General features: G+C 41.3%; 1 protein-coding gene across 7 annotated transcripts; it reads left to right on the top strand.

The window, feature by feature from the left end:
• KIF23 (kinesin family member 23) lies at nucleotides 1-27426 on the top strand. Of its 7 annotated transcripts, XM_063448726.1 has the most exons (24): nucleotides 1-126; nucleotides 9950-10019; nucleotides 10495-10623; nucleotides 10797-10902; nucleotides 11002-11138; nucleotides 11611-11723; nucleotides 11800-11970; nucleotides 13514-13546; nucleotides 13774-13886; nucleotides 15139-15260; nucleotides 15732-15834; nucleotides 15941-16020; nucleotides 16336-16455; nucleotides 16540-16699; nucleotides 16777-16944; nucleotides 17642-17799; nucleotides 17920-18093; nucleotides 20556-20738; nucleotides 22092-22346; nucleotides 24387-24620; nucleotides 24945-25033; nucleotides 25621-25699; nucleotides 26228-26298; nucleotides 26872-27426. In XM_063448726.1, the coding sequence occupies exons 1-24, from the start codon at nucleotides 116-118 to the stop codon at nucleotides 26885-26887; spliced, it is 2895 nt and encodes a 964-aa protein (XP_063304796.1). In that variant the 5' UTR covers nucleotides 1-115; the 3' UTR covers nucleotides 26888-27426. The 7 variants fall into 7 exon arrangements, with proteins under 7 accessions (XP_063304796.1, XP_063304797.1, XP_063304801.1 ...); XM_063448727.1 differs by lacking the exon at nucleotides 13514-13546; XM_063448731.1 differs by lacking the exon at nucleotides 22092-22346 and having other exon boundaries at nucleotides 20556-20702.
• The last annotated feature ends 227 nt before the right edge of the window (nucleotides 27427-27653 follow it).

Here is a 27653-nt window from a genome sequence, read left to right as displayed (position 1 = left end):
AGTTCCAGGTCTGAGCAGATGACTGTAAGATCCTGAAATCAGGAATCCGACTGAGGGGGATTTACTGTCCCGGAGTGCGTTAACAGAGCGGAGCCAGGAGCCGAGTGACCACATCATGAAAACCGCGTAAGTCGGAAACTGAAAGCTTGAGCCCGGGTTCCGGTCAGTGTGCAGAGCCCCCCCCGCACCTTAATGACCCCCCCCCGCACCGTAATAACCTGACACCCGCACCCTGATAATCTGACACTGTGCCCCAATCTGACCCCCCCTGCACCGTAATAATCTGACCCCCCTGCACCGTAATAATCTGACCCCCCCTGCACCGTAATAATCTGACCCCCCCTGCACCGTAATAATCTGACCCCCCCTGCACCGTAATAATCTGACCCCCCCTGCACCGTAATAATCTGACAGTGTATCCCAATCTGACCCACTGATAATCTTATAACCTGTGCCCTGATAATCGGACACATTATTATTATTATTATTATTATTATTATAATTATTATTATTGCCATTTATATAGCGCCAACAGATTTCGTAGCGCTTTACAATATTATGAGAGGGGATTTAACTATAAATAGGACAATTACAAATAAACTTACGGGAACAATAGGTTGAAGAGGACCCTGCTCAATCGAGCTTACATTCTATAGGAGGTGGGGTGTAAAACACATTAGGACAGGAGTTTGCAGTCAAATAAGGTGGGTTGCCCTTTAGGAGAGAGCAAGAGACAGGTATGTGAGGTAGAGGTTACTCTGGGAAGCCATAAGCTTTCCTAAAGAGATGAGTTTTAACGCACTTCTTAAAAGATGCAAGACTAGGGGAGAGTCTGATGGAGGTAGGCAGGCTATTCCATAGGAAGGGAGCGTCCGCGAGAAGTCCTGCAAGCGTGAGTTGGCCGTACAGGTGCGGACAACGGACAGGAGGTGGTCACGGGCAGAGCGGAGATCTGTGAGGAGATATAAGAGGGGCTAGAGTTGTTCAGTGCTTTATAGGTGTGAATTAGTACCTTGAATTGACTCCTATAGCATACAGGAAGCCAATGAAAGGACTGACAGAGGGGTGAGGTGTGACCTTGTGCCGTGAGCTAAAACGCTGCACCCTAATCTGACCCTGTGCCTATCAGCATGAAGCTCCGTACTGGGCAGTGTTTAATCCTTGCTTTGCGGTGTATTAGTTCATTCTGTGTGTGCTGCTCACCCTGGGTGCAGGAGGGCAATACTTGGGTCCAGTGCAATGTTTACCCAATATTGTGCCAAGGTCTGCTTTTAACCTTGCTTATGTCACAGTGTTTATTGGTACCGTAACCTCTTTTGGTCAAACATGAAGTGTATGATTTATTTAAATTTTTTTTTTTTTTTAGCTGGTTGCTTCCCCTTGTGAAGCCAGTTCTTAAACGGTTTGGCTGCTTACTCTGGGAGGATGGTGGATTTTCTTGGCACCATAACCACTACATCTAACCCTAGATAAGGGACCTACTTTGTGTTGCTTAAAGGAACACTCCAGCCCTCATAACTTCATCTCATTGAAGTATGTATGTTTCTCTAAAGCTTTCTTCACAATCGGTGGCCAGTGAAAGGCTGAGAGATATGGGGAAACACAGATGGGCACCAGAACGTTTGAAAATTATTTAACCTTATAAGGGAAGACTGACCGAGCACTATTGACAGGCACCCATCACCGCCTCTTCTGCAGCCAAAAGCTACCCTGCGCTAACTCATACAAGGCTGGCTTCAGGGTGCAGAAGGAGTGGCAACGTGAAGCTGTTCTTAAAAGGGGTTACTTGTTAAAAAGGACACTATATGCACCCAGATTACTTCATCTCAATGAAATGGTCTGGGTACAGTGTCCCCATCCCTCTTATTCCTGAAGTGTAAAGCATTGCAGTTTTAGAGAAACTGCAATGTTTACATTGAAGTACTCAAACTGTCTCAAGTGGCTGTCTACCAGAATTTAATTCTGTGAAATGACACTGTACGTCCTCATGCTCTGTGTTAGGACATCCAGCATTAAGAAAAACTCCAAAGGAAAGCATTGAGTCAATGCTTTCCTATGTGTATGGCCTAATACGCACATGTGTACATGAGGTCCCCCGCATCGGCTGACGGAGGATGTGGAAATTGCCACAGTGCCAAGGGATGTTGATGCTGGAGTCGGGTACGTGAACATCTTAGTATTCTTAACACTAAAGTGTTCCTTTAAAGGTGTCATAGTCTGAAGTGGTTATTGTACTTAGTGTTACTTTAAATGGACACTCCACATACCATAACCACTTTATTGCAATAAGGTTATTGTGGGAGGAGTTTTAGGGCATTGTCTTGCCTTAAATCAGGGATTGGGAACCTTTGGCCCTTCAGATGTTTTGGACTACATCTCCCATAATGCTCTTGCAACCATAACGCTGGCAAAGCATCAAGGGAGATGTAGTCCACAACATCTGGAGGGCCAAAGGTTCCCCATCACTGCCTTAAATGGTTAAAAACCATTTAACCACAAACTTTAGAAGATGGTGCTAATCACTTGTTCTTGTGTTGGTCTGAGGCTTCAATTAGTGTTAATAGGTCCCCCTCCTGCTGGGCTCTAGGGGGAGGAAGGGGTTAATCACTTACCTTTCTCCAGCGCCAGACTCCCTCGGCGCTGGGGACTCTCCTTCCTCTTCCGCCGCATGCACGGCAAGAGCCGCACGCGCAGTCAGTCCATAGGAAAGCATTCTGAATGAAAATCACAGTAAGAATCGTGGAAGCGCCTCTAGAGGCTGTCAATAAGACACTAGAGGCTGGATTAACCCATATGTAAACATAGCAGTTTCGCTGAAACTGCTATGTTTACCGCAGGCAGGGTTAACCCTAGATGGACCTGGCACCCAGACCACTTCATTGAGCTGAAGTGGTCTGGGTGCCTATAGTGGTCCTTTAATGCGTTCAGCGGAGAGCAGCTCAGGAGCACTCTATTTCAAATAATTCTCCTGCCTCCAATCTAAATCAATACACTTGTTTATAAAGCTATTGTTATTGGTCCCACCCTGTTACAGTGAAAACAAGTTGCCTTTAATCTGGTGCTATCATGGAGCTTCATTGGCTCCTTTATTTTGCAAGTACACATTTGAGATGTAGTGGTTTTGGTGTTGAGTGTTGCGACAAGTTCTGTGTCTCTTCCTTGATTAGACTGACTTCAAACAGAGAATTTGGTACGTTTGTTATTGTATGGCTAAATTGCTGTCTGTGTACTTCTGCGTGTTGTTTGTATCTTATTAAACTGCCACATATAGGTTTTGTAAAAGGAATATCTGTTCCTTTTGTCACCAGTCTGGATAAGTGTAATTTGGGGAAGCTTAAAGGGGAGTTGCCATTATTTTTTTGTAAAACGAAAAGTGAACTGAAAGTTGGCTATAAGTAGTTGGTGTTTTTTTATTTAATTTTTAGCCTTTTTTATTTATATTGTATGTCAGCCACAGCAAATTTCTTTTCATGTTGTAATTGTAATGTGTACATTGACAATATATCCCTCATGGTGTCATGCATGCAGTCTAATGTACAGCTCTATTCAAAGATGGAGATGCCAGAACGCACTTAAAGCGTCATGGACTACTGACATGATTAATGCAGCTGTAAATGTTGAGGAAACTTATTGTTTGTTTTATTTTTAAATAAAACCACTCCCAAACATGTTATATACACTACATTGCAGATTTTATAACATTTTGTTTTAAATGAACACTCCAAGCACCATAACCACTGCAGTAGTTTGATTGCTTACCTGAGGTCAGCTCAGGGCTGCTCTGTCATCTTTATTTCCTGTGGAGAGCTGGAGAAGAAAGCTCTAAAGCAGGAGCTTGTCCTCTTTATGGAGCGAAGTCCTGCAATGTCACTCTCAGGCAAAGGGCAAAGCCATCCACCGCCAATCTTAGCTCTGATAGAGCGCTTCTGGCTCACCACTGGATGTAAAGAAGGTGGCGAGGAGTGGCACCTGACAAACTGTAGTGGCTATGGTGCTTGGAGCATTCCTTTTAAAGCAGCTTTGTCACCCCACAAAAAAGTGCGTATTTCATAAAGATAAAATCTTTAGGAATTGCTCATAAAGATTGTTGGAATTTCATTGAAATTCCAGTGCAGTTATATTATATTATAAGACAAAATAGGGACTACTTAATGCATTATCTCATTCATTGTTGGGTAATGTCTTTGGAGGCTCCCGCTGTATCCCACGAACTTCCATAGATATTGGTGTGCGAGAGTACAGCACTGACGTGGGCTCCTTATGGATGAAGTGCCAAGAGCTGAAGATCGATGTCTGCGTGGGACAGCATCGGGTAAGTAGAACATGCCTGCACTGCACACAAAATGACGATGCCCATGCTTATTCACTAAACACCCAAATATTTTTTGCCATGTAAGTATTTGCTAAAGGTTTTAGCGAGTAACCCCACTGGTGCAAGGGTTCAGGCTAGCCCTTGAGACATTGAAATTAAATGCTAACAGGTTGGATGGTTTAGCAATTGATTCAACACATTTTACTTGATGGAGGAGTGAGGGTGTAGCAGTGGTCTGGTAACATGCTAAATCAAACCTGTGTTTCTGTCTTGGGAGGCCTGTTAGATGTTTTGTTTGGCAGCAGGCAGCCTGTCTGAGTTCAGGAATGTGTTGACCCTGTTGGGTGGAGTAAGCAATTTAATCCCTAAATGCATTGCGAGCTCGGGTTTGAAAAAGACACAAGCACATTCTGTAACGATACATCTCATACTCTACTCCTGAATTGCATGTACCAAGGAATGTGCAGGCAATTGTGACGTGTCTGTGGTGTTCTTCATTGAGTTGTCTTACTGCATAGGGAAATTGCAATTGTGCACCATAGCATCTCCCTGGGGAAAGAGGGGAGAGCTGCAAAGGCCAGGTCTGTATCTTTTGCAAACTGATTTTAGAAAAAATGCAGAAGGTGTTGTCTGATAAATAGGATTTATTATCCTTTAAGGAGATGCTGCTGAAGTTGTGTTTTTAAAACCTACTCTGTATGCAGTCCAGCCATGCTGTTAATTTGCTAGAAGTGTCTGTAATTTAACTTCTCAGTATTGGTGGATTTTCAGAAATTTGAACTTGAGACTTGTTTAATGCCTGACAGAATGTATGAAAATGGGTGTTTTATTTTTAAAGTGTCATTGTGACCCACTCCCCCATCTGAAAAATTAGTATAAGCATATAATTACTATGAAATACTCATATGCACTATGTCTCTGTATTTTTCCTTTGCCGGACACTTCTTAACGCTGGGCGGAGCGACCGACGTCAAGTGTCAACCCCCTAGCCAATCACCAGTGACGGCTGCAGGGAAATTGTCTCTTCAATCACAAGGGACCCTCCATTGACATTAATGCTCATGCGAGCGTACTGCAGTGATGAAGCGCCAGGAGCAGAAATTACCTGCTAGGGGAGGATGGTGCTTTAGAAGTGACCATGGTGCAAGCAGTGTGTATGTGCAGAGTTTCAGCCTAAACCGATTCCTATACAGAGATATTCTCATTTTTCTGAAGGAGTGTAGCCACATGGATGGCCAGCACACATGTATTTAGTTAGTTTGAAACTGTTCTGGACTGAGTTATGTTAATCCTGTGTTCAAATTTTTTTTTGTCATCAGTGCATAATGGTGACAGACCTAATTTTGCTTCTTTACTTGAAGGTAGCGCTATGAGCCTGCCAGTCTTTAGAACTGTGTGTGCGCGCGTGGTTCGTGCACACAATCTAATGCAGTGCCCAATGTACTCCCTCCGAGTCTTTCTCTTCCTGCACACTTCCCACGGTTTTCACTTCCGTGTCTTTCTCTATCAGAATTTGGTGGATTGCGATGCTTGGCAAACATTTTCCCTAGGTCCAACAATGCGGTTTTTATTTTTTCTTATGAGAAGCATTTGGTTGGACCTTAAAACAAACAGCGATGATGTGAATGTAAGCAGCCCCAGCACAATTTTGTTTGCCTGCTGTAGTGGTTGTGATAGTAGGAATACCCTGATGCCATTGCAGCGGATGCGCATTAGTTCACCGCTGACGGCGTGGGCGGAGCCTGACCAAGCGCCGAGGGACATCGGCGCTGGATTCAGGTAAGTCACTGAAGGGGTTTTAACTCTTCCAGCAATATGGGATGGAGGGAGGGGGGCACTGCAGGAACCTGCAGTGCCAGGAAAACAGATTTGTTTTCCTGGCACTGGAGAGTCTCTATAACGGTCTTACGGATTTTACCTGGGTCAACCACTGGAGCCTAATCTTCTCAAGCAGATTTGCAACATCTGACTTCTGAAGCCAGTTGCCCTTTTTTGTCGGCCATTCATTGGCTGAGAGCATCAGCTGACTGCTCTCAGCCAATGAATGGTAACGCTTGTTCTGGACTGGCTAATGAAGCTGCCAGAGGTAGAGTTACAACTTCCAACAGTCAATGGGTTAAAATCTATATTAACTTACGGACTCAAGGTTTCCTGACCACTTAAAGCGGCACTGTCATGGCCGAATCCTGTTTTGTGTTTTAACCCCCCTCCCGGCTCCACCACATCGAACTGACCCCTTAGTCACCCCTAAATGGCCCTAAGCCCCCCATATTACCTATTTTTTTTACTTTATTTTCTGCTCCGATCTATATTCAGGGCGCCGCCATCTTTGTGTGGGTAGATGAAGTCCATGTGGGACACGTCATCTGCCCACACTAGATAGCGCTGTGAGGGGGGCTGACTAGGGGCTTGGGGAGCCACTGGCTGCTCACTGTTTACTAGACATGCCCCTACTCGCGGTATAGCGAGTAGGGGCTAAATTTACTAATACTAAGTAATCTTTACTTAGTATTAGTAAATGTGGCTGAAAGACAAATTGAGGTCTTTCAGCCTTTTGTTAGCTCCCTAATACCGTGGGAATTAGGGAGTTATCTAAAGATGCAGCCGAGGCAATGAATAGGATCTGAGTTTCATTCATTCGAATGAATTTCCGATACGAACAAACTCCCGAATTGCGTCCTAACACGAATGGAGAAACGGTTCTCATTCTGTTAGGACGTTCTGTCTAAGTGACAAGACGTTCGGCAATACTGAAAGGAAGCATTGTGGGAAAATTGCTCAGACCCTGGAAACGAAGCACACTTTGCTCCCCCGCTGGTCATGGCGTAGGAAACCTCCAGAAGAGAAATAGTCCCTACTTTGTCTTATGTTTTAAAGAAAACTAGAGCAGACAGGAAGAAATGAAGAACAGATCCTGAGAGAGGGAGAGAAGAGGAATCGATTGGGGAAAGGTAAGTTCGGCATGACAGTGCCGCTTTAACATTCCTTAAAAGGACATTATAGGGACAGGAATACCAACGTGTATTACTGATCCTATAGTGTTAAAAACACTGTTTAGCCTACCAGCACCCCTTGCTTTACTTCAATTTAAATAAGTTGAAATCTTATTTTTAACACCACTGGAGGTGTCTCTAGGCAGTAATGTAAATACTACACTTCCTCTGAAAAGGCATTGTTTATATCCTGTCCCTGCAGGCATTTTCATGTAGACACCAGAATAACTACATTAAATGGATACTGTAGTGCCAGTAATACTAGCACTACCGCTCACCCTGACTCCTCTCACCCCTTCTCCACGGTAAATAAAGGGTTAAAGCCATTTATTTACTTGCCTTATCCCGGTGCTGGGTCACGGCTCCACCCCCTACTTTGTCCCGCAGCGAGCAGGGTCTAATGCGCATGTGCAGCAAATGCCACGTGCATTAGACCTCCCCATAGGAAGCATTGAATCAATACTTTTCTATAGGGAAAAAAATCTGACGCTGAATGTCCTCATGCAGAGCGTGAGAACGTTCAGCGTCGGATAACTGACCAAAGCCCTTTTTCAATTCAGGAAACCCTCTAGTGGCTTTCTGGTAGACAGCCACCGAGGGCAGACTTAGAGCTGCAATGTAAACATTGCACTTTCTATGGAACTGCAATATTTGTTTACATTGCAGCACTAGGTGCAAAATGGACAATTACACCCTACACTGTAGTCACCTAGAACTCTTCAATTAGTTGAAGTGGTCTGGGTGCTTACAGTGTCCCTTTAAGCTGTAGTTGTTCTGGTGACTATAGTGTCCCTTTTAAGAGTAATTCTTTAAAGATTAACACCGGGTAGAGGGAGCTTCAAACACATGAAAAACAGATTTATTCATTAAATGGTGAATTTGGAACCAAATACAAAGTTTTTGCTAAATTAACTAAACCGTGACTAGTGGAATTTGAAATTGTATACCATAATCGGTTATTTTAGTTTCTAGTCACTGCAGTTGGTATTTAGTTCAACGCAGTCTACCAGTGGTGTATAGTTTCACTTGGAGACATTTATCTATATTGTTATGGCTTTGTATATGTTGATTGGAAGCAAACGGTATCTATTGAAACCTGATCCCTCCCTTGAACTAGTGTTATAGAAACTGCTGATACTACAAGACACAATGTACCTTTAGAAATTTGATGCATCTTTTTTTTACCTTTTAGGGTAAAGGGACTCTACGTCCACCCTGTATGCTCATTGCAGAGCCTGTGGTGCAAAGAGTTTTCCTGTCTCTCTGCATACAGTTGCATAAATCTGCAGTGGTATGCAAAAGTTACTAAAGCTACAAGCTGGCCCCCCTTCTCCTTAGGTGGCAGAGAAGGAAGCTTCACTTCTCTGCCCATACAAAATATTAGCGTGCTGTACAATAAAGGGACATTCCAGACGCCTAAAGCACAAGTGTCTTCTGTGGATCTGCAACTTTTGCATGCGGTTTTAAAAAAAATACCTCTATTGAATGCATTCTTGTTTTCATTGGGGTTATATTACTAAGCAGTTTTGCTTTTGGACAGTGGGGTGATGTTGTTGCTAGTCTCCATAGATCAGATTGAGATGCCTTTTCTTGGTATGGGTAGAAATGTCTGGTGCTTTGTGGGACATACACAGTTAAAATGTGAATCTGTACATTTGTTAATAATATTGCTTGCTGCCAGATATTCTTGCCACTTTTATTTTATTTTTAACATTAAACTTTTTGAGGTTAAGCAGCACTTTCATTTTATACACAAAGATGTATTTCTAACACTAATGTGTTCGTCTGTCCCCTCCTAAATCGGGCATTGTAAAGGGTTAAATAAACCTTTTATTCATTAACCCTCTTCCAGCATCGATGTCCCTCTGCGCAGGGTTCTGCTCCGCCTCCTTTGATATCAGATGATGGGTAGCCCAATGTGCATTTGCGTGACCATCACCAATAAGAAAGCATTGCCTCAATGCCTTCCTTGACTCTGGATGTCCTCATGCAGACCAAGAGGATGTTTAGCATCGTTTCACAGAGTCACTCTGTGAAACTCCAGGAAGCACCTCTAGTGGCTGTCTGTTGGACAACCACTACAGGCGGGCTTAGTACTACAATGTAAACATTGCAGATTCTCTAACATTGCAATGTTTTACGTTACAGGACTAGGGGGGACAGGGCACTGCACCCAGACCACTTCAATGAGATGAAGTGGTTTGGGTGCATATAGTTTTCCTTTAAAGATCTCCCTCCTCACATTGTCATGTCTCCTTCCCTTTAGTTCTTGGCAGATTGATGTGAGTTTATTTTTATTTTTTTAATGAGTTTCTTTATGAAAGTGTTTAAACAGATGCACAGTCTTGTGCTCCATTCCTCTGTGTACCCAGGAGCAACTTCCTGCCTCAGGACAATAAAAGCTTGTTCACTATTATCAGGTGACTTATTTGGATAAGGTTTGTACTGGTTATGTTACCATATACAGTTATAGGAAAATTGCTGCACACGCAAGTGAACTATGTGATAATGGGGTGGGGGGGAGGGGGAGGAGAGCGAAATCTTTCATTGAGGCAAATATTACTTTAGCTTATGATTTTTTTTTTTAAATGATTTTGGATCACCTCTTTCTCCACCGAATGCATTTTTTTTATTTTTCTTCTAGCCGGACTAAAACTCCAAGGAGACCGCCTCACAAAAAACCATCTAACTCGGACCAGAAAGATCCAGTGGGGGTGAGATTACTTATGTGGAGATTTTACTTTGGTAAAAATGTGATGCCCCTCAATTCCACTTTTCCAAGCTAATAAACGTGCTTTAAAAAAACCAAAACCAAATAAGGTTATAAATATGTACAAGCATCATTACATTAATCTGATATTTACCGTATAAATGGCAAATATTTGGCGTATCATATCACATACAATGGACTTTGCTAACTTTTTCAGAATGTCCTATAGTCTACTTTGGATGTACACCTGTTCAGAAAATAAAATGTAAACCTGTTCAGAATGGTGTTCTGTCTTTATCTATTAATGTTTTTGTGTTCTCTGTGGGGTGGATAAGATGACCAGCCTGCTCATGTTTTTGTAGAGAAGCCATGTGTGTTTTAGCTAGACTCCCAAGATAGCCCTTACTAGGCAACTATCTTGGCTGAAATAGATTGCCAGAATATACACAGGAAAATAACATTCACACATCTCTTCTCAGGTTTATTGTAGAGTGCGACCTCTCTTCCCACCTGATCAAGAATGCTGTATTGAAGTTATTAATGAAACCACATTGCGGCTGCATCCTCCAGATGGCTTTAAGGCTAACCGTAATGGGGAATATAAAGAGGTAAGTGACCACTTTTAGCTGATCCTGGAATTACTGTATTGCATACAGTAACCCATGGTTCCTGAAACAATCGTTCCTAATTTACAGTTTTGTCAACAATGTAGCCAATATTATTATCAATATGTCTATCCTGCTGCGTTTTATGACCCTGTCAACCATTGTGCTTGTTTCAGACACAATATTCCTTTAAACAAGTATTTGGAATTCAGGTGACTCAAAAGGACCTTTTTGATGTTGTCTCAAAACCTCTGGTGGAAGATATAATTCATGGCAAAAATGGTATGTGTGTGACTGCTCACAAGCATTGCTTTAGTTTAGTTGGGTGTTTTTTTTTGTTTAAATAATTTTTCAATCTCAAATTCCTGTTTTGTCACCTAGGGCTACTTTTCACATATGGGGTGACAGGAAGTGGCAAGACTCACACAATGACTGGGTCTCCTGGGGATGGAGGACTCCTGCCACGATGTCTGGATATGATCTTTAACAGTATTAGTAACTTCCAAGCAAAGCGATATGTAAGTATTCATTCTGTCTGCAACCTTCTATCTCCATTATTGGTGTATCTACTGTATTTAGAGATACCGCTTTCATTGTTTTCGTTTAATTCATGTTTCTTTGGTTTTTTTGTTTTCTTGTTTTGTGTTTAATTTCCCCTCTTCATTTTCCCCCATCTGTTGTACGTTTTGTAACTTCTGTAGCTTATTTAAATCTAGTGTTGCCTGGTTCCTTTCTTTGTGCTCTCGACCTTATGTGAATAGGTTAAAGAACATGGCCAGATGTGGTGGCATATTTTTAGTTTCTGGGTTGATGTTGGGGCCTTTATTGTGGTTTGGTGTGTTATTTATTTGTGGTGTGTAACTCTCTATTCAAATGATTCCCTTCCTGAAAATAATTAGTATTTCATACAAAACACCTTTTCAAAATTGTGTATACTAGGCTTACCTGTCCATAAAGCTGGCATTAAAACAACCCCCCTGTGATCTGTAGGTTTTTAAGACAGATGATAGAAATGGCATGGATATACAGAGTAATGTGGATGCTTTGTTGGAAAGACAAAAACGTGATGCACCAACACAGATCAGTAGAACGCCTCTAAACCGGTAAGTTCAGCTCTCTTCTTGTAAGTAATTTAGTCTTGGCCTGTATTTTTTATTGAATGACGTATGTTATCCACAGGCAGAGGATCGAACCTGAATTTGCTGACATGATAAACATTCAGGATCATTGCAAAGTTGAAGAGGTGGATGAAGACAGTGTATACAGTGTTTTTGTATCCTACATTGAGATCTACAACAATTACATCTATGACCTCCTGGAAGAGACTCCTATAGACCCAATCAAGCCAAAGTGAGCAGTGTTCCACGTGAACCCATTACATTGTTACTACTTCTTCTTTTTTGTTTGATCTATTTTAGAATTTACATGCATAGACATGTGACGCAGCATCTTCTCACTCGCACACATCAAAATGCCTTACAACTCGTTTAAGAGAGATTTCTTTTTCACATAGAGCTTGTTCACAGAAATGTATCAACCACATTTCCTTTTTAAACTCAAAACTCTAACTCAAAACAACTTAATGAATATATTTTAAGAAAATTAATTTGCAAAGTAGCCATGTAATGAGGGGGAAAAAATCCCATAGATGGTTGTAGTGGTTATGCCAGGAGTATATTGGCGTAAGTTGTGAATGTCTGAGCAATACATTAAATTTTAATTTATTGACTATTCATTGGCTAACAGTGCTAGCTGAATGTTCAAACATCAGCATCCGACTAATATTGTTTGAGAATTCTATAAGCAGTGTGGCTGCCCAACAGTATTCAGGTAGGGGTTATGCTAAAACGATTTGACTGCTTACACTGGGGAGGTGGCTAGCAGACTATAGTGGTTAAGTTGCTTGGAGTATTCCTTTGAACCATGGTGATCTGCCTGTTGCTTCCCCCTCTTCTCATCACTGGTCTGCTGAGGGTATAAGTGGCATCAGTGTGCTGAGTGATGGCAGGTGATATGCCTTGTGCCTCTGTTCACTTAACTAAGTCTGAGTAGTAAAATCATGGGCCCATTCTAAAAACCATAAAGACCCTCTCTTCAAATAGTAATCATATCCCAAAGCAATATACTAGCATTCTACCTAAACAGAACACTAAAAAAAAATATTAGAATTTCATCTCATGTTGTCAACTGATACCCATGCTTCTAGCCAATCACAATGCTTGGTTCACTTTGCCAAAATTCTTCAGTGATTAGACATGTATAGCAGATTTGAAGTTTCCTAAAGGGGATATTACATTGGATCTCCTGACTTTGCACTTTCATTCTTTAAATCCTGGTATCTAATATCTTGCTGTATAGATGTTAGAAAGTATACACACATACACACACACACACACGTTACACTAGTATATCAACATACAGACTGTGTATGTACTTGTGAATGAGTTGTGTGTGTACTTTCAGCCAATATTATCTATGTCTATCCTGCTGCGTTTGTGTAATGCAGACAAAACGTACTCTTAAAGATGTTTTGATCATTTTCCAGTGAATCTGATCTCTTAACTGTGCAGGAGTTTAACGTGGAGCCTACAATTTGGGGTTGAAAGTCCTATTTTCTTAATATGGATATGTCTAGTTGTAAAATCAATTGTCTTCCTTTTTTTCATCTTGTTCTCTTCCTTCTTGTCTGCATTGGTAGAGGTTTATTGGCAAAAGGAACTAGTGTTTCTGATTTTGTGATAAATCCACTCTAATATGTGATATTTGTTATACTTACTTCAGATCCGATTTTGTCAGGCTCCATTATAGTTCAGTACGGGTTCTGTTCACTACAATGCACCAATGTGATGCAATGCAATGTAGAGATTATAACCTGTTCCTATTCCTTTGTCAGGTGGAACACCCCCGGGAAGAACGCAGAGTTTATGTATGTTGTACAGTTTGTACTTTTCCCTAAGCCCTGTGCTTGATGTTGTAGGTTGCCCTGTGCCATCATTTCTATGTTCTCTTATACACCATAACTGTTTTTAGACTTTTTGCCTTGTGTTGCATGTTGGCCTTCTTTACGCCTAATGCTTCTGTTTAGTTAGTAACTTCATACTGAATATAGCTTGTCATACAATCTGACTTCAGCATAAGCTACTCTGTTTGCAGACCACCACAATCTAAGAATCTACGTGAAGACCAGAATCACAACATGTATATAGCTGGGTGCACAGAGGTGGAGGTGAAGTCTACAGAAGAGGCATTTGATGTCTTCTGGAAAGGTGAGCGTATAACTTCTAATAGTCTGTTATGGGTGGTTCTCCTATGCATAAATGTGTGGGTGACTTGGTCTCTTTGGGAAATCTATTTATTTATTGTGCTAGCCAGATACCAAAAATGAATAGACTTAGAATAGGGATAGATTAAATATTGTGATGTTTCCTTGGAGTACTGTGCAAAGTGTTGATGTGTTTTAACACTCGCCTTAATATGAACATGGGGGAGAACATTTTTCGCCCGATGGTCTTCTAACTCAATCTTTAGTCAAATTATATGGAATTTCACATGGCAAACCAGAAGTGTCTGTAAACAGAATGCAGATGTATATGCACATTAAACAGATTTATTTACAAAGAGGGGATTGTTTAAGGTATCTTCCTAGCCAGATTTTCTAGATTCCACAAAACTTTGCTTTCCTAAACTTTTTATAGGGATGCATTAGGCGCCACAGCAACTTGTATCTCGTTGAAGTGGTTATGGTATTTGATAAGAGTCCTGATGTCTTAGACTTCAGTTCTCTCAAAATAGGGCTTTAAAGCTGATGATTGTAGGTCTGCGTTCAAGCACTGTCACTCGGGCATTATGAGTGACACCTGCATTCCTAACATGCTGATGTAGAGGTACTTGCAAGCACTCACTGTTGGGGAGCCACATCTGCAAATCCAAACACTGGCTCTGTAATTTATTGTGGATGTCCCTTTACATCAGTATTGCCTTACTAATTCATTGATAGCTCATAGGTAGCTGAGGAGTGTCCTTTCCAGATTACTGACAAGGCTTGTAAGTCGACTACAAGCTCCCCTTGAGAGAACACTAAAGCCTAAGACTGGAGGGATCTTATCATAGACTATAACCACTTGAATAATATGGCATGGCTATGCTGCCTAGAGCAGAAGTGGGCAACTTTTGATACTCCAGATGTTGACTAAATCTCTCCTGGTGCTTTGCCAGTATTATTGCTGCATTAGCTTTATTGGAAATGTAGTCCACAACAACTGGAGTCCCGAAAGTTCTTTTACACCTGGTCTAGATTATTCCTAGAAACTCTATATTGTAATATTTGGACTATTAATAAAGCTTCATCCCTGGCATTTGGATTAGTCCCAGAATACCAAATACTATCAGTGTATACAGCATGTAATGATTCTGCTGTGAAATCTGTGAGTGCGTCCTTCTAATTAGCAGACAGTGTTTGGTTGCAATGTATATTTTGATGCATCTTGGTGTAAGCTTTAACCACACTTGTTGTTTCAGGTCAGAAAAAGAGAAGAATAGCAAACACACAGTTAAACCGCGAGTCCAGTCGCTCACACAGTGTCTTCATGATTAAACTGGCACAGGCCCCACTTGATGCAGATGGAGACAATGTACTTCAGGTAACAAGTGCTCATTCAATCTGCTGGATTCCATGTCTAGAAGCAGAGTATTTGAGTTGGTGGCCATGACTCTAAAACATACTCATCATTACTTTGCTTATTTTGTATAGTTTGGTGTGCAATGAAAATTTAAAATTGAATAAAATGTCTCACATAAAAGTAGTCGCAAGTATATTGAAAACAGTACAATATACATTGTGGTATGAAAAGAAAATACCAGACTTCCTGCTTTGATACTAGTTCAGTGTCTCCCAGTGCTGAGTCTGTGTTTAGGTAGGTTTTGGTTCTACCACCATCCCCCAATTTAAAGAAAGACTTGCTCATATGAAAATTCATCAAAAGTTATGAGATGGATAAATGTATATATATATACCCGCGTCCAGGATTGAAAGTTGTTCAGTCGTTTTTATGAACGTTTATTTTTTTGATTCCTGTTATATAACCATGAGGTTTTATCTTTGTGGTGATTAGGAAAAGGAACAGATTACTGTAAGTCAGCTATCACTTGTGGACTTGGCTGGAAGTGAAAGAACAAATCGCACCAAGGCTGAGGGTAACAGACTGCGAGAAGCAGGTACCAGTTTTGCCAGTTAAATCCCTGATCTATTCTTGTGCTAAAATACCATCGATTCCACACATTACAAAATGGCATGACCTATAAAATGGTATCTCGTCCACAGGTAACATCAATCAGTCACTGATGACATTAAGGACATGTATAGAAATTCTTCGAGAGAACCAAATTTATGGAACAAACAAGGTAAGACCGTTTCATAATTGCAAGCTGGGCTGCTTGTTGTAGCTTTTCTGACTGGTGTTCAACGTTTAGTCCTTTGCATGTTATATAGTTTGTCATCTTTAAGCATCAATGCTGCCAAGCCGAAAAAAGGTATGTTTAGCGCAGCAATGCCAATTTATTGGCACTACTCATTAGGCATTCTAGGAAACACAGCACACAAACACTGTCCTGTGAATGTTTTGCTATCATTTGACTAGGATATGTGAAATGTCAATGGTGTATTTGTCAGTTTTCTTTTGGGAAGAAAAGCAAAAAAAATTATCATCTACCCCACAGATGGTTCCCTACAGAGATTCCAAGTTGACTCATCTTTTCAAGAACTACTTTGATGGAGAAGGCAAAGTTCGCATGATAGTGTGTGTCAATCCAAAGGCTGATGATCATGAGGAGAGTTTGGTGAGTCCGTTGAGAAATTGAGACCTACATTGTCTTGTAAAGACAATCTTTGAACTCATGCATATATGTCACTTCTTGTCACAGCAAGTGATGCGGTTTGCCGAGATGACACAGGAGGTTGAAGTTGCCAGACCTGTCGATAAACCAATCTGTGGTTTGACTCCAGGGCGGCGTTATAGAAACCAGGCATTTAAGGAGGAGCTTTCTCGCAGACTGGAGGAGCGTGGTGGGCCAGTAGTTGGGGGTAAGTGTTAAACTGTAACAAGTGGTTGGTGTTGTTACCCTTGCCCTCCAACTCATCTTATCACTCTTCACAAACAGAGCCTGAGGAACAGTCTGTGATGGATGTGCTCATTCAAAGCTTTCCTCCAATCCCATCATGTGAGTTACTGGATTTGAATGATGAGCATACACTTCCACACCTTATTGAGGTCCTGGAGAAACGACGGAGGATCCGGCAGATGATGGCTGAGGAGTTCAATAAAAATGGTGAGATGTTGGGTCCTTTAGCTATTTTTAAGAGGCAGAACGGACAGGAAAAACAGCCCTTGGTTGTCTTGGATGGCAAAGTAATTTTGCTTTTCTTCCTCTGTGAACAGTGTTAGAAATTCCTTAAAGGACCACTATAGGCACCCAGACCACTTCAGCTCAATGAAGGGGTCTGGGTGCCAGGTCCATCTAGGGTTAACCCTGCAGCTCTAAACATAGTAGTTTCAGTTGCTATGTTTACATTTGGGTTAATCCAGCCTCTAGTGGCTGTCTCATTGACAGCCACTAGATGCGCTTCCTTGCTTCTCACTGTGAAAATCAGTGAGAAGACGCTGACGTCCATAGGAAAGCATTGAGAAATGCTTTCCTATGGACTGTTTGAATGCGCGCACATGCGCATTCAACGCCGACATCGGAAGAGGGAGGCGAGTTCCCCGGCGCTAGAGAAAGGCAAGAGTTTAACCCCTTAAGCCCGGCAGGAGGGGGGGACTTTTAAAGACCCTATAGTGCCAGGAAAACAAGTTTGTTTCCTGTCACTAGAGTGGTCCTCTAATCTCTGAAATTATTTTGTTATTGATTATACACGATTTTCTAATTCTTTCCAGCGTCTTCCTACCCACTTATTAATGTAATAACCACTATATACTTCCTGCATTTGGTGAATTGACATGTATACTCAAACTTGTTCTTCATTCAGTATCTTCATTCAGAGCAATTCTACAAGATGCTAATGGGGCAGTTTCTGCAAAGGAAAACTTTGTTCAAGGCAAAATGACCGAGAAGGATAGGCTTATAACATCCCAGAAATCTGAGCTTGAGCGATTGGAGAAAAAAATCAAAACCCTTGAATACAAGGTGAGCAGGCCATCTGCATGAACTTTCTGCATGGTTGTGTGTTTGTTTGTTTTTTGTTTTGTTTTCTCTTGTCCCTATTTATGTGTTTTTTTAAAAATTTGGAATGTGTCTTTCTTGCAGATAGATATTCTGGAGAAGACTACCACCATTTATGAAGATGAAAAACGTGCATTGCAGAATGACCTGGAGAATCAAAGCCAGAAGCTGCAACGTCAGCTTTCAGACAAAAGAAGAATGGAGGTCCGACTGCAGGGGATGGCATCCGAGAATGCTTTGAAATGGGAGAAGGAGTGTGTAAGTGTTCTCACACACTTAATCTGTGAAATGAAACTAAGACTGTAAACTTGCTAACGAATCATGCCTGGCACTTCATATGCTTAAAATGCAGGTCTATGAAGGATCTTGTGGAGCAGAGAGATCCTCCATAGACAGTCTTCCTTCCCCTCCCCCATGTCAGTGACAGTGACACTGTGAAAATCAGTGAGAAGACGCTGACGTCCATAGGAAAGCATTGAGAAATGCTTTCCTATGGACTGATTGCGCGCGCGGCTCTTGCCACGCATGCGCATTCAGTACTGACGTCGGAAGAGGGAGATTTCCCCAGCACTGAGGGAGGGTTTCTTTTCCTGGCACTAGAGTGGTCCTTTAAGGCTTGACAAAAGGAAGCTCTGCTATTTTTGTCAACTATAGTGAAAAATACTAAGACAAAGTAGTTCCGGGTTAGTGTTTAGTACGTTTTATTTGGTCAGAGTTGCAATTTCAGTGAAATTTCGAAAGTCAATGTGACTATGCCGCTTTAAAAATACAGTGTTTTTATTTATATATATATATATATTTTTTTTTTTTTAAATCTTTACCACCATTCGTTTTTTGATGGCACATTTACTTTCTGTAACGGAGCTCCCTGTACCCCTGGCTGGCTACCTCCGCCAAGGACTGCTTCCTAGATGGATCAGGGGACAAACCGCAGCACTTCTGCCCACAGTCGCAGTGGCTTGACTGGGGCCCTGGAGCCGAAGGGGGAATTCGCTCTGGACGACACTCAGTCCTGGGAGCTCTAGTCCTTACAAGGACTTTCCCCATTGAATCCTCCACACTGGAACAGTGATTAATGAGTAGCCCTTTCCCCTCCCAGTAACCAGACACACATAGTTCTGGGAGTACAAGCTGGAATACCTTTAATGGCAGTCACAACTGGCCTTATATGCATGTCCCCATGCAAGGGGCACTCCCCCCTGAACCTGAGCATAAACCACAGTAAAAACAAATACACAATTACATTGGCTCTTAGGTCCAGGACACTGCCAAACCAAATCAGATAATCCCTCCTCTGTGCCTTGGAGATAATCAGGAACTGTACTAATCTAATCCATTAATCTCCAAGCACAGAAAAAAAAACTTTTTCCTGAACACCCCAAAAGTACCCCAAAAATGCATAAAACCCCACAAAGTTACAGCTCCTGATCTGGGTGACCAACATATCCAAAAATCACCCAGATCTGTTAAGGAATTTCCTGGAAGTCATTTGTTTGACCGACCGCACACATGGTCCCATGCCCAAAACCATTCCAGAGAATCAGGGCTTGCAGTCAGTCTAGTTCGGTAGTTTAACCCCTTAAGGACACATGACATGTGTGACATGTCATGATTCCCTTTTATTCCAGAAGCTTGGTCCTTAAGGGGTTAAAAAAAGTGAAAAAAATTACCGCACAGAATCCATAGTTCACGGGAGCTTGTTCACCTTATTTAGACAAATGATTCCACCGAACGGTGTCTTCCTAAGGGTTATAAAACCATACACAGGCGATCATGGAAGTCCAGCGGTGTTCGGGAGTTTCAGTATCCGAAAATAGTTCCATGAACTCAACAACCAAACACCGTTGCGTTCATGCGAACAACCATATAGTCTAATTACACGAACGGAGACTTTTATATCACAGTTTACATGGTCCATAGTCTGGAGGCAGGAGGCTGGCAAGCAGGCTCCTCCAGGAACTCGTGTCAAACTCTCTTGAAAAGGAGTTTCACACTTTCTAATCAACATTTCATTATGCCCAGCTATATTTTTATTTTTGCAATTGGAAAAAGCGTCCTCCCCCTAGATTACGCAGGAGATCCACAAAGTCCTTTGCATCCGACAGAGTCACAACTGTTTCTCCATGGGGCACCACTAGGAATCTCAATGCTTGTGATTTCCTGGGCACCATCTTGGGTTGGGAATGCAGTTGCGACCTGTCAAAGACTAAACTTATATCAGGCAGGTGGGAGCCCTCAGAGTGGGGTACTTTGCTCCTCGGCAAATGTTCTTGAATATCATGGCAAAAGGGCTGTTGTATGTGTGGAGCTCCATATACTAGATAACGTCTAGCCATGCCCCACAAAGAATTGCAATGCAACGCCATATTAATTTGCTGCCACATACACCATAGTGCTTTGAAAGCAAGAAATTCCTAGGAGAGAAGTTTCCTGCTTCTTGGGTGTGTTGAATTTTTGGGCACTTTTCTTTTTCTCTCCATACAGTTGATGCAGTTCTGTTCCATGTGTAATTGAAATTTTATGCGCCTTTTGTTTTAATGGGGCCTTTCCTGTGCTCTATTCTTTCTATGTGCAATACCAATGCCATCTATATCACTCCTTTATTTAAAATTCTCATTTGGATATCTCCAATTGCCAACAACCCAATATATTGTTTCTTTGTATAGTTTTCTTATTTTTGTTCATGTGTCTGAAATCCACTTGCCACCATTCTTCTACAGGAACGACGTGTGGCAGCCAAGCAGCTGGAGATGCAAAATAAGCTGTGGGTGAAAGATGAAAAACTGAAGCAACTCAAAGCAATTGTAACAGAAACAAAAGGAGAGAAGCCCCAACGGCCATCCCGAGAGAGAGACCGAGAGCCAAAGGTTCCAATAAGATCCATTTCTCCATCCCCTGTAACTGTATGTGACACTTTCTATCTGTTCTGCATGATGGTGGGGACAGGTGTGGGCACTTGTGATGTGTTGCTGCATGTTCATGGTCACATGGTCTAGAGGGGGTGGAGGGTGATGGTGGCTAACCACTGGTGAGGATTGTCTGTGCAAACCGTCATGCTTTTGCATTCATCATTTCCCCTTTCTGTGGTCATTAATGTTTTGCGTCTTGTCCAAAGGTAGGCAGTATGGCTAAAAACCATAATTTGAAACCTGTAATAAGATCAGCTATGTAATGAGCTGGTTGTCGTTTGTAAAATGGTTCACACTAGGAACTATTTTAGAACCCTAAAAAAAAAAATAGCATTGAGAAATATTATTTCTATTGAATGGAAGGTTTACTGACTTTTCCTTCCCATTTTCTAGCTGAAATTTATTTTAAAAGTACAAATCTATTGATCCCCTGGTCCTGGAGTTGGCTGCTGTTGATGTTCTACAATATGTAGCTCCAGAAGGGCTTTGGTCTATTGTGCATGATGTGTGTGCTGGTTTAGCTCTGTACTCAAGGGTTAACACATGGCGTAGGTCAGTGCCTACTTTGTAAGTTATAGTTGCTTCGTCTGGCACAATGTGGCCTTATTAGATATTTAATTCATGATTGGGCACAGTCTTTGAAGTACAGGCTTCATACACATAAGATGTGTACAAAAAACCTTGAATCAATAACCCATTTAACATGCGATCCATGAGACAAACTGCTATGAAATTGATTAAATGTTGTTCACCCATGAACCTTTTATGGGCCAGCACCCCACAATATCTGCTCTACACACACATGCTATACGTTAGGTGTTGTGGGTTGACATATGGTTGTGCACACTTCTCTTTTGCCCATTTTGGAAAGCTAGGTAAGTATATCTTAATCCATGCACTTACTGGTGATTTTGCCTGGACATTGTATAGTTTTGAATTTGAACATGATTTGTGGATGACAGGCAACTTCATTGGTCCCTCAGGGGATGTAGAGATTACGGTCAACAATGAAATCTGCACTCTGGTTTACAGGTCACACTTGTCTTGTAAACTGTTAGTTTGTATATGATCCGTTGCCCTCAAGCACCATGTCACCAGAAACCGTGTTTAAGTTACAATGCAGCCACTAAGACATGACCGTGTCCATGTGGAATAATTGTGAGAGAACCTCTGGTATAGACTATATATACACCAATGTGGATATCGTACTCATAGCAAATTGGTAATTGAGAAATCTCATATCAGGAGAGTGTTTGCAGTGCTGGTTGGAATGTGGGGTTAAGTGTTCATTGTATTTGGATTAATCTTCTGTGGTCTCTCCGGTTGACTGGTTTCCCTATTCCCTAGTCACTCTACAGTCAGCCTTCCCCTGCAGAGCTGCAGCTGCACAGGCGCTCAAACTCTTGTGAAAGTTTATCCGTGGCTTCCTGCATCTCACAGTGGGAAAAGAAAACTCCGCAGCACGATCCCATGAGAAACGTGTGCTCCAGCCGCAAGAGGCGGGAGCCAGATACAGCTAGAAAGTTGAATTCAGCAGAGAACATTCCACCATATGCTATGTCCAGCCAGCAGGCAGAGATAGAAGAGGAGCAATGTTGCAGGGTTAGTAAGCTTACTGCAGGTGCCAAACACTTGGAATAACAAGGCTCAATCAGTCCTGGTTCTGCCGTCCCCTATGCAAGTGTTATGATTTGCCCTGACAGCATGGTTACTGCAAATATGCTTTCAATGACAAACATGCACAATTAGAACACCATTCGCATGCTTTTATATTCAGGGTATTGCTGGCTCTATTCTAACTGGTACATTCGATAACAAACAAAATGCTGCAGAAAATACATTTTAGACTTGTTTTCTGTAATAGCTGAAAATTCACAGAATCAACATTTCTAAAACCTGCAGTTTGTCTCTAAACCATGAGACTCCGAGACAAAATGCATATTCAAAACCTCACGCTGTGCATTCCGAGATTTCACAACAAATTGGTCTATCTCAGTCTCACTATTGTTATCAGTTTACAGTGAGCAAGCAGTTACCTAACACACTTAGGGCATTGCTAACTAAACTGTGAGATGTAGAAAATTGTCAAGTGAATTGCACATTTTCGAACAGAATGAGCAAGCTTCAAATCTTAAATGTATATATTCCTGGTGTGCCGATTAAAGCCAAAATGTTTAAAATAACCAGGAAGTAACAGGACCTGTTATCTGACAGTCAGGGGGATGTAACAATTTCTATTGAAATCTGCACATTTTGTAAAATGGGGGGACGACGACCCATTTTTGACACTTAAAGCACTATAGCAAGCTAAGGAGCTTTGTATTTGAAGTATACCTTTAAAGGACAGCTCTGTCTTAATGCTCTGATGGCCTCCTTTTCTGGGTTCAGCAACAGTGTAGTGAATCACAGCCCTGAAGAGACAATCCCTTCTCCAGTATTTTTGTGCTGGAGTTTGGGTAAAGTTGTCAGTTCCTACATAAAACTTCTACATGCTGTGAGGCAATGTCTGAAAACGCTTCCATTGCAGTATGTAGAACAAATTCCGAGCCGATACCACTCAATTGGCGTTTTGACTTGACACCTTCTGGATGAGCTGCAGTTGAAATCTGCAACTTTAAAGTTCTGTGTGTAACATCCGTGTTGTTGCTAATAAATAAAATATACCAGATATGAATATTTATAACTACTATTTTGTACAAATTGCTTTTTGACATCTTCAGTTTTCAGTCCTCAAATACATAATTCTCTAGCCTCTGCCTTTACAACAGGGGTAGATGTGTGCATTAAGGAAATTAGTTGCTTTGCATGTTAAGATCCTTGTTAGATTCTGCTTTCTTATGACCAATGCTCATTTTATATGGAATTGCTTTAATTGGGGTTATTCTGTGCATGGTGCTTTGCTTTATGTGATAACTTGTCTGTCTGCAAAATATTTATTTGAATTCATACAAATTGTTTTGGGCTCGAGCATTCACTAGATCTGGCCAAATACATGATTGATAATGTTTCAGCAACTGTGTAGTCTTTAACGTTGGCTATATGCCTTTAATTGGATATTGCGGAATTAAACTTTTAAAGGCTGCCACTGCCAAGCTTTTGCGCTCGAACTGGATCAGTTTTTCAGTGTGTCTTCTCAAGTACACTCCATGCATGAATTCGGTCAGTATTGTGATTGACCGCATATGGGTTGGTCCATTGGTGGTATCTTCACCCCAAATGTTTGCCAAATACAGTTCCAATGATACTCTGCCACCTCTATACACTGTATATTAGTGATGGAGAAACATCTGGGTTGCCAAGATTTACCACCACTGGATTAGTGTTCCAGCTTTACCTCCCTGAAACCAGAAGTGGTGGGTTACTTGAGGACAGGCATTGTTAAGCTTCCGATAGCCCAGGTTTTATGGTCGCTTGTCTGTCCTGTTCTTGCACCCTGCCTACTCGTATTTATTAGTTTTGTGTGTGTAATATGTAATTATTTTTTTGGCTACATCAGTTGTCTGAAACACATTTATTAAGTGAAACTTTTCACAATTGAATTCCCTTTTTATCAAGCCTTTTGAATGCTCTTGTCCCTGCACTGGAATTAATTACTCATTGATTATACTTGTTTGTCTTGATTTGCTCTCTGGTTCTGCTTAGAATGTTCCTCCGGTGCATGCCAGGCACCGTCGTTCTCGTTCGGCCGGGGCGGAGAGATGGGTAGACCATAAACCGCCCACTAACGTGGAGACTGAGACAGTCATGCAGCCCCATGTCCCCAACTCCATCAAAGTTGCCGTTGCCAGTGAAAAAGCGCTGGCAAAGTGTGACAAGTATATGCTGACACACCAGCAACTGGCTTCGGATGGGGAGATTGAGACTAAACTCATTAAGGTAATAGTCATGGGGTATTGGTGGGAGAGGGTTCCCTTATACTGTTTAACATTTGGCAGAAATTTTTCCAAAATGTCAGTATGAAGTAAATTGTTTTAACAGAACTATCCCTAAATCCTCTTCTGTATTCAATGTTTGTATTTCATTTGTCTACTGTAGTGAATTTTTCTTAATGGAAATATACATTTTACAATGTGAGTCATTGTGTGTGTTGTGCGGATTCTGTCTCTCGTCACATTTTGGTGGTCACTCTGAGGTGTAGGGGAAGAGGTCCAACACCTACCTCATTAGGCTTCTTAGACTTCTCCAAATTTCTTCTCATAGGGTGATGTCTTCCGAACTCGTGGTGGTGGTCAATCAGTCCAGTTCACAGATGTTGAAACACTACGGCAAGAATCTCCTCCAGGAAGCGGGTGAGCCAAGAGCCTAGTCCAATGGTTAAAGGGACACTCCACTACCCAAATACAAAATTACTGTTTAGTAGATATACACCAAATGAAAACATGCATTTTTTTTTTCATTGGGGTTATATCTAAAACCAACTTGTGAAAACTGCTGCTTGTCTGCTGTCTTTGCAAACCTGCCTCTTCAAATCCCGCCCAGACTTTCTGGACCTGTCTAATCACAGACTTCCCAAGGCAGGTGCTCTGAGCAATTGCTGCCTTTTGAGTTCAGTGCAACTAAGCTAGACAAACCAGGAAGTAACATGACCAGTAGTCTGCTTGAAAAGCCAGGTGTGTGTAACCAGTATAATTTTCTAAAAGTGTCAATTTCTATTGAACTCTGCACTTTTTTCCAAAATGAAAAAAAAAAAGAAATGGGATGCACTCTTCACACACAAAGCTTTTCCGCAAATGAGCGTGCTCTAGGGATGTGGAGTGTCACTTTAATCGTCAGCTCTTAACTTAGATGCCTGAATCAGTCCTGATTGTTGCAGGTTCTCCTTCAGCACACTTGAAGCATGCCATCTGATGTTTTAGTTTTGTTTTTTTCCTTCCAGTCGCAAACGCAAATCCTCCCCAACTAGACACCCTCAACAGGAAGAAACAGAATCAGAATGGACAGACGTGGAAACCAGAGTAAGTGCAAACATGGTAGACATGCATAGTGACCAAGGCCACCTATGCTGTGTTTATGTGAAAATTGGCCATGCTCTATCTGGCTAGGACTTTTTAAACTGTGCGTGAGTATTGTTTAAACCGCCATAACCCCATGTTAATTATGCATGGTTTCAGTAGTAATGTGTGGATTTTTGTGTTTTGCTTTAATCCCTTCTTCATAGGGACACAGTGGTAAATAACTTGAATCAGATTGCAGTATGGTTACTGTAGTCTAATAAAGTAAAACTGTTTGGTATGAGGCTTGTTGATATGCTTTGTGTGTCTCGATTCTGTCACTTGTTGATCTACTCAATAGTTAAATACAATTTAATGGAGTGTTCCATGTAAGCTAGCAAAATAAAGATCACTATTTTGATATCTATGCTGCTCATGCTACAGGTTCTGGCATATGGATTCTGTGCTTGTAAGGTATGATCTCTCAGGCTTTTGGTGGCTGGACCATTGACTTTTTTTATATTTTATTTTTTAAATCTTCCTCCTCTCTAGTGTTCTGTTGCTGTGGAGATGAGGGCTGGATCGAATTTGGGTGCTGGATACCAGCACCATGCAATACCCAAGTAAGTGACAACTTCAATTAATTTTAAGTTTTTAGTAAGAGGTTTGGAATTATTTCTTAGTGCACACAGTCACTCCCCACATCTCTAGTTTGTGTACTCACACAACCAGTCTCCATACTAGAATTCTATGTTGGAAGCCTGAACAGAATCATATGTAGCCTGATTCCTGCTATAAGAAGACCTTTCATATGTAATCTAGCTATGAAAATAAACTTTGCGTTGAAATTCTCATTCCGTTAAACATTCTTAAAGGCTTGTATTTTAACCAATACAACCTTGCATTTGTTTACATTATGTGTCAATATTTAGGAATTCAAAGCACAATATAGGGAATAAATTATTTTATTATTCATCAGTGGCTATATGTGTGTCTATTATACACGTTCTAAAATCGCCACGTGCAGCTAGGACACCCCTAAATATTGAAAATGTTCGTCAAACGGCATCTCTTCAACTGTTTCTATCCGTCGTCATTCTGTGTAATAATTCTGTAGTTGTAGAGTTTTTGTTATCGGATTACATATAAAGGTAACAGGTCGGTTCGTTTATAATGCGTTTTTTATATTCTTCTAGACGCCGTAAACCTTGAAGATCTCCATATTGTGAACTCTTCCCTTCCCCGTACCATCTGAAGCCTCTGCGGAGCCAATTTGTATATAGTGTGAGGAGACTCACTGTGTAAATTGCACAGCTGGCCTGCGTGACGAACGTTCTACTGTATCTGCTCACACTTTCATGTTTTTAATGCTAGACAGTCTGAACTGTTATGCTGCTGACAATTATACTCCTATTTTATGAAGTCATCAGTATCTATGGACAGTGGGATATTGAACTGTACTTTAATATGCTTTTTTTTTCTACATTAAACATGAACATTTTTTAGTATCTTAAATATATATATTTCTGGTCATACTGTTATTTAGAAAACTGCTGCTAGTCTGTTAGTAGCAACAATGCACTTTACCAAAGCTTTTCATTTGTGTACACACCAAGTATATTTAACACGGAGCCCTGTCTATTGCAACTGAATACCATACTAACTAACCTGCTGTGGAATCTAGTAACTGGTTTGTTTTATACAAGCTAGTTTTAGTAAATTTGTGAATAAACTTTAAAAGTCTTTCATGACCATGCGTGGTGTTGCTGAGTTTGCATTGTACAGGTCACTGTTGGAAATGCATGACTGTTCGTACTGAATTCTAAATACCCTAAGCCCCCAGGATGAAGACATTTCACACATTTTAATGAAGAGGGCACTCGGTGAGGGGGGCAAATGTAATTATGCATGTTGTAAACTTGATGTGTTTACTGGAAATGTCAGAAAAATTTGTTTTGGTTTTTTTTTTACATTTTAC

This window comes from Pelobates fuscus, chromosome 3, assembly GCF_036172605.1.
Source record: "Pelobates fuscus isolate aPelFus1 chromosome 3, aPelFus1.pri, whole genome shotgun sequence".
Taxonomy (NCBI): domain Eukaryota; kingdom Metazoa; phylum Chordata; class Amphibia; order Anura; family Pelobatidae; genus Pelobates; species Pelobates fuscus.
Note: the sequence above shows the minus strand (reverse complement) of the source record. Positions and strands in the feature narration are given on the sequence as shown.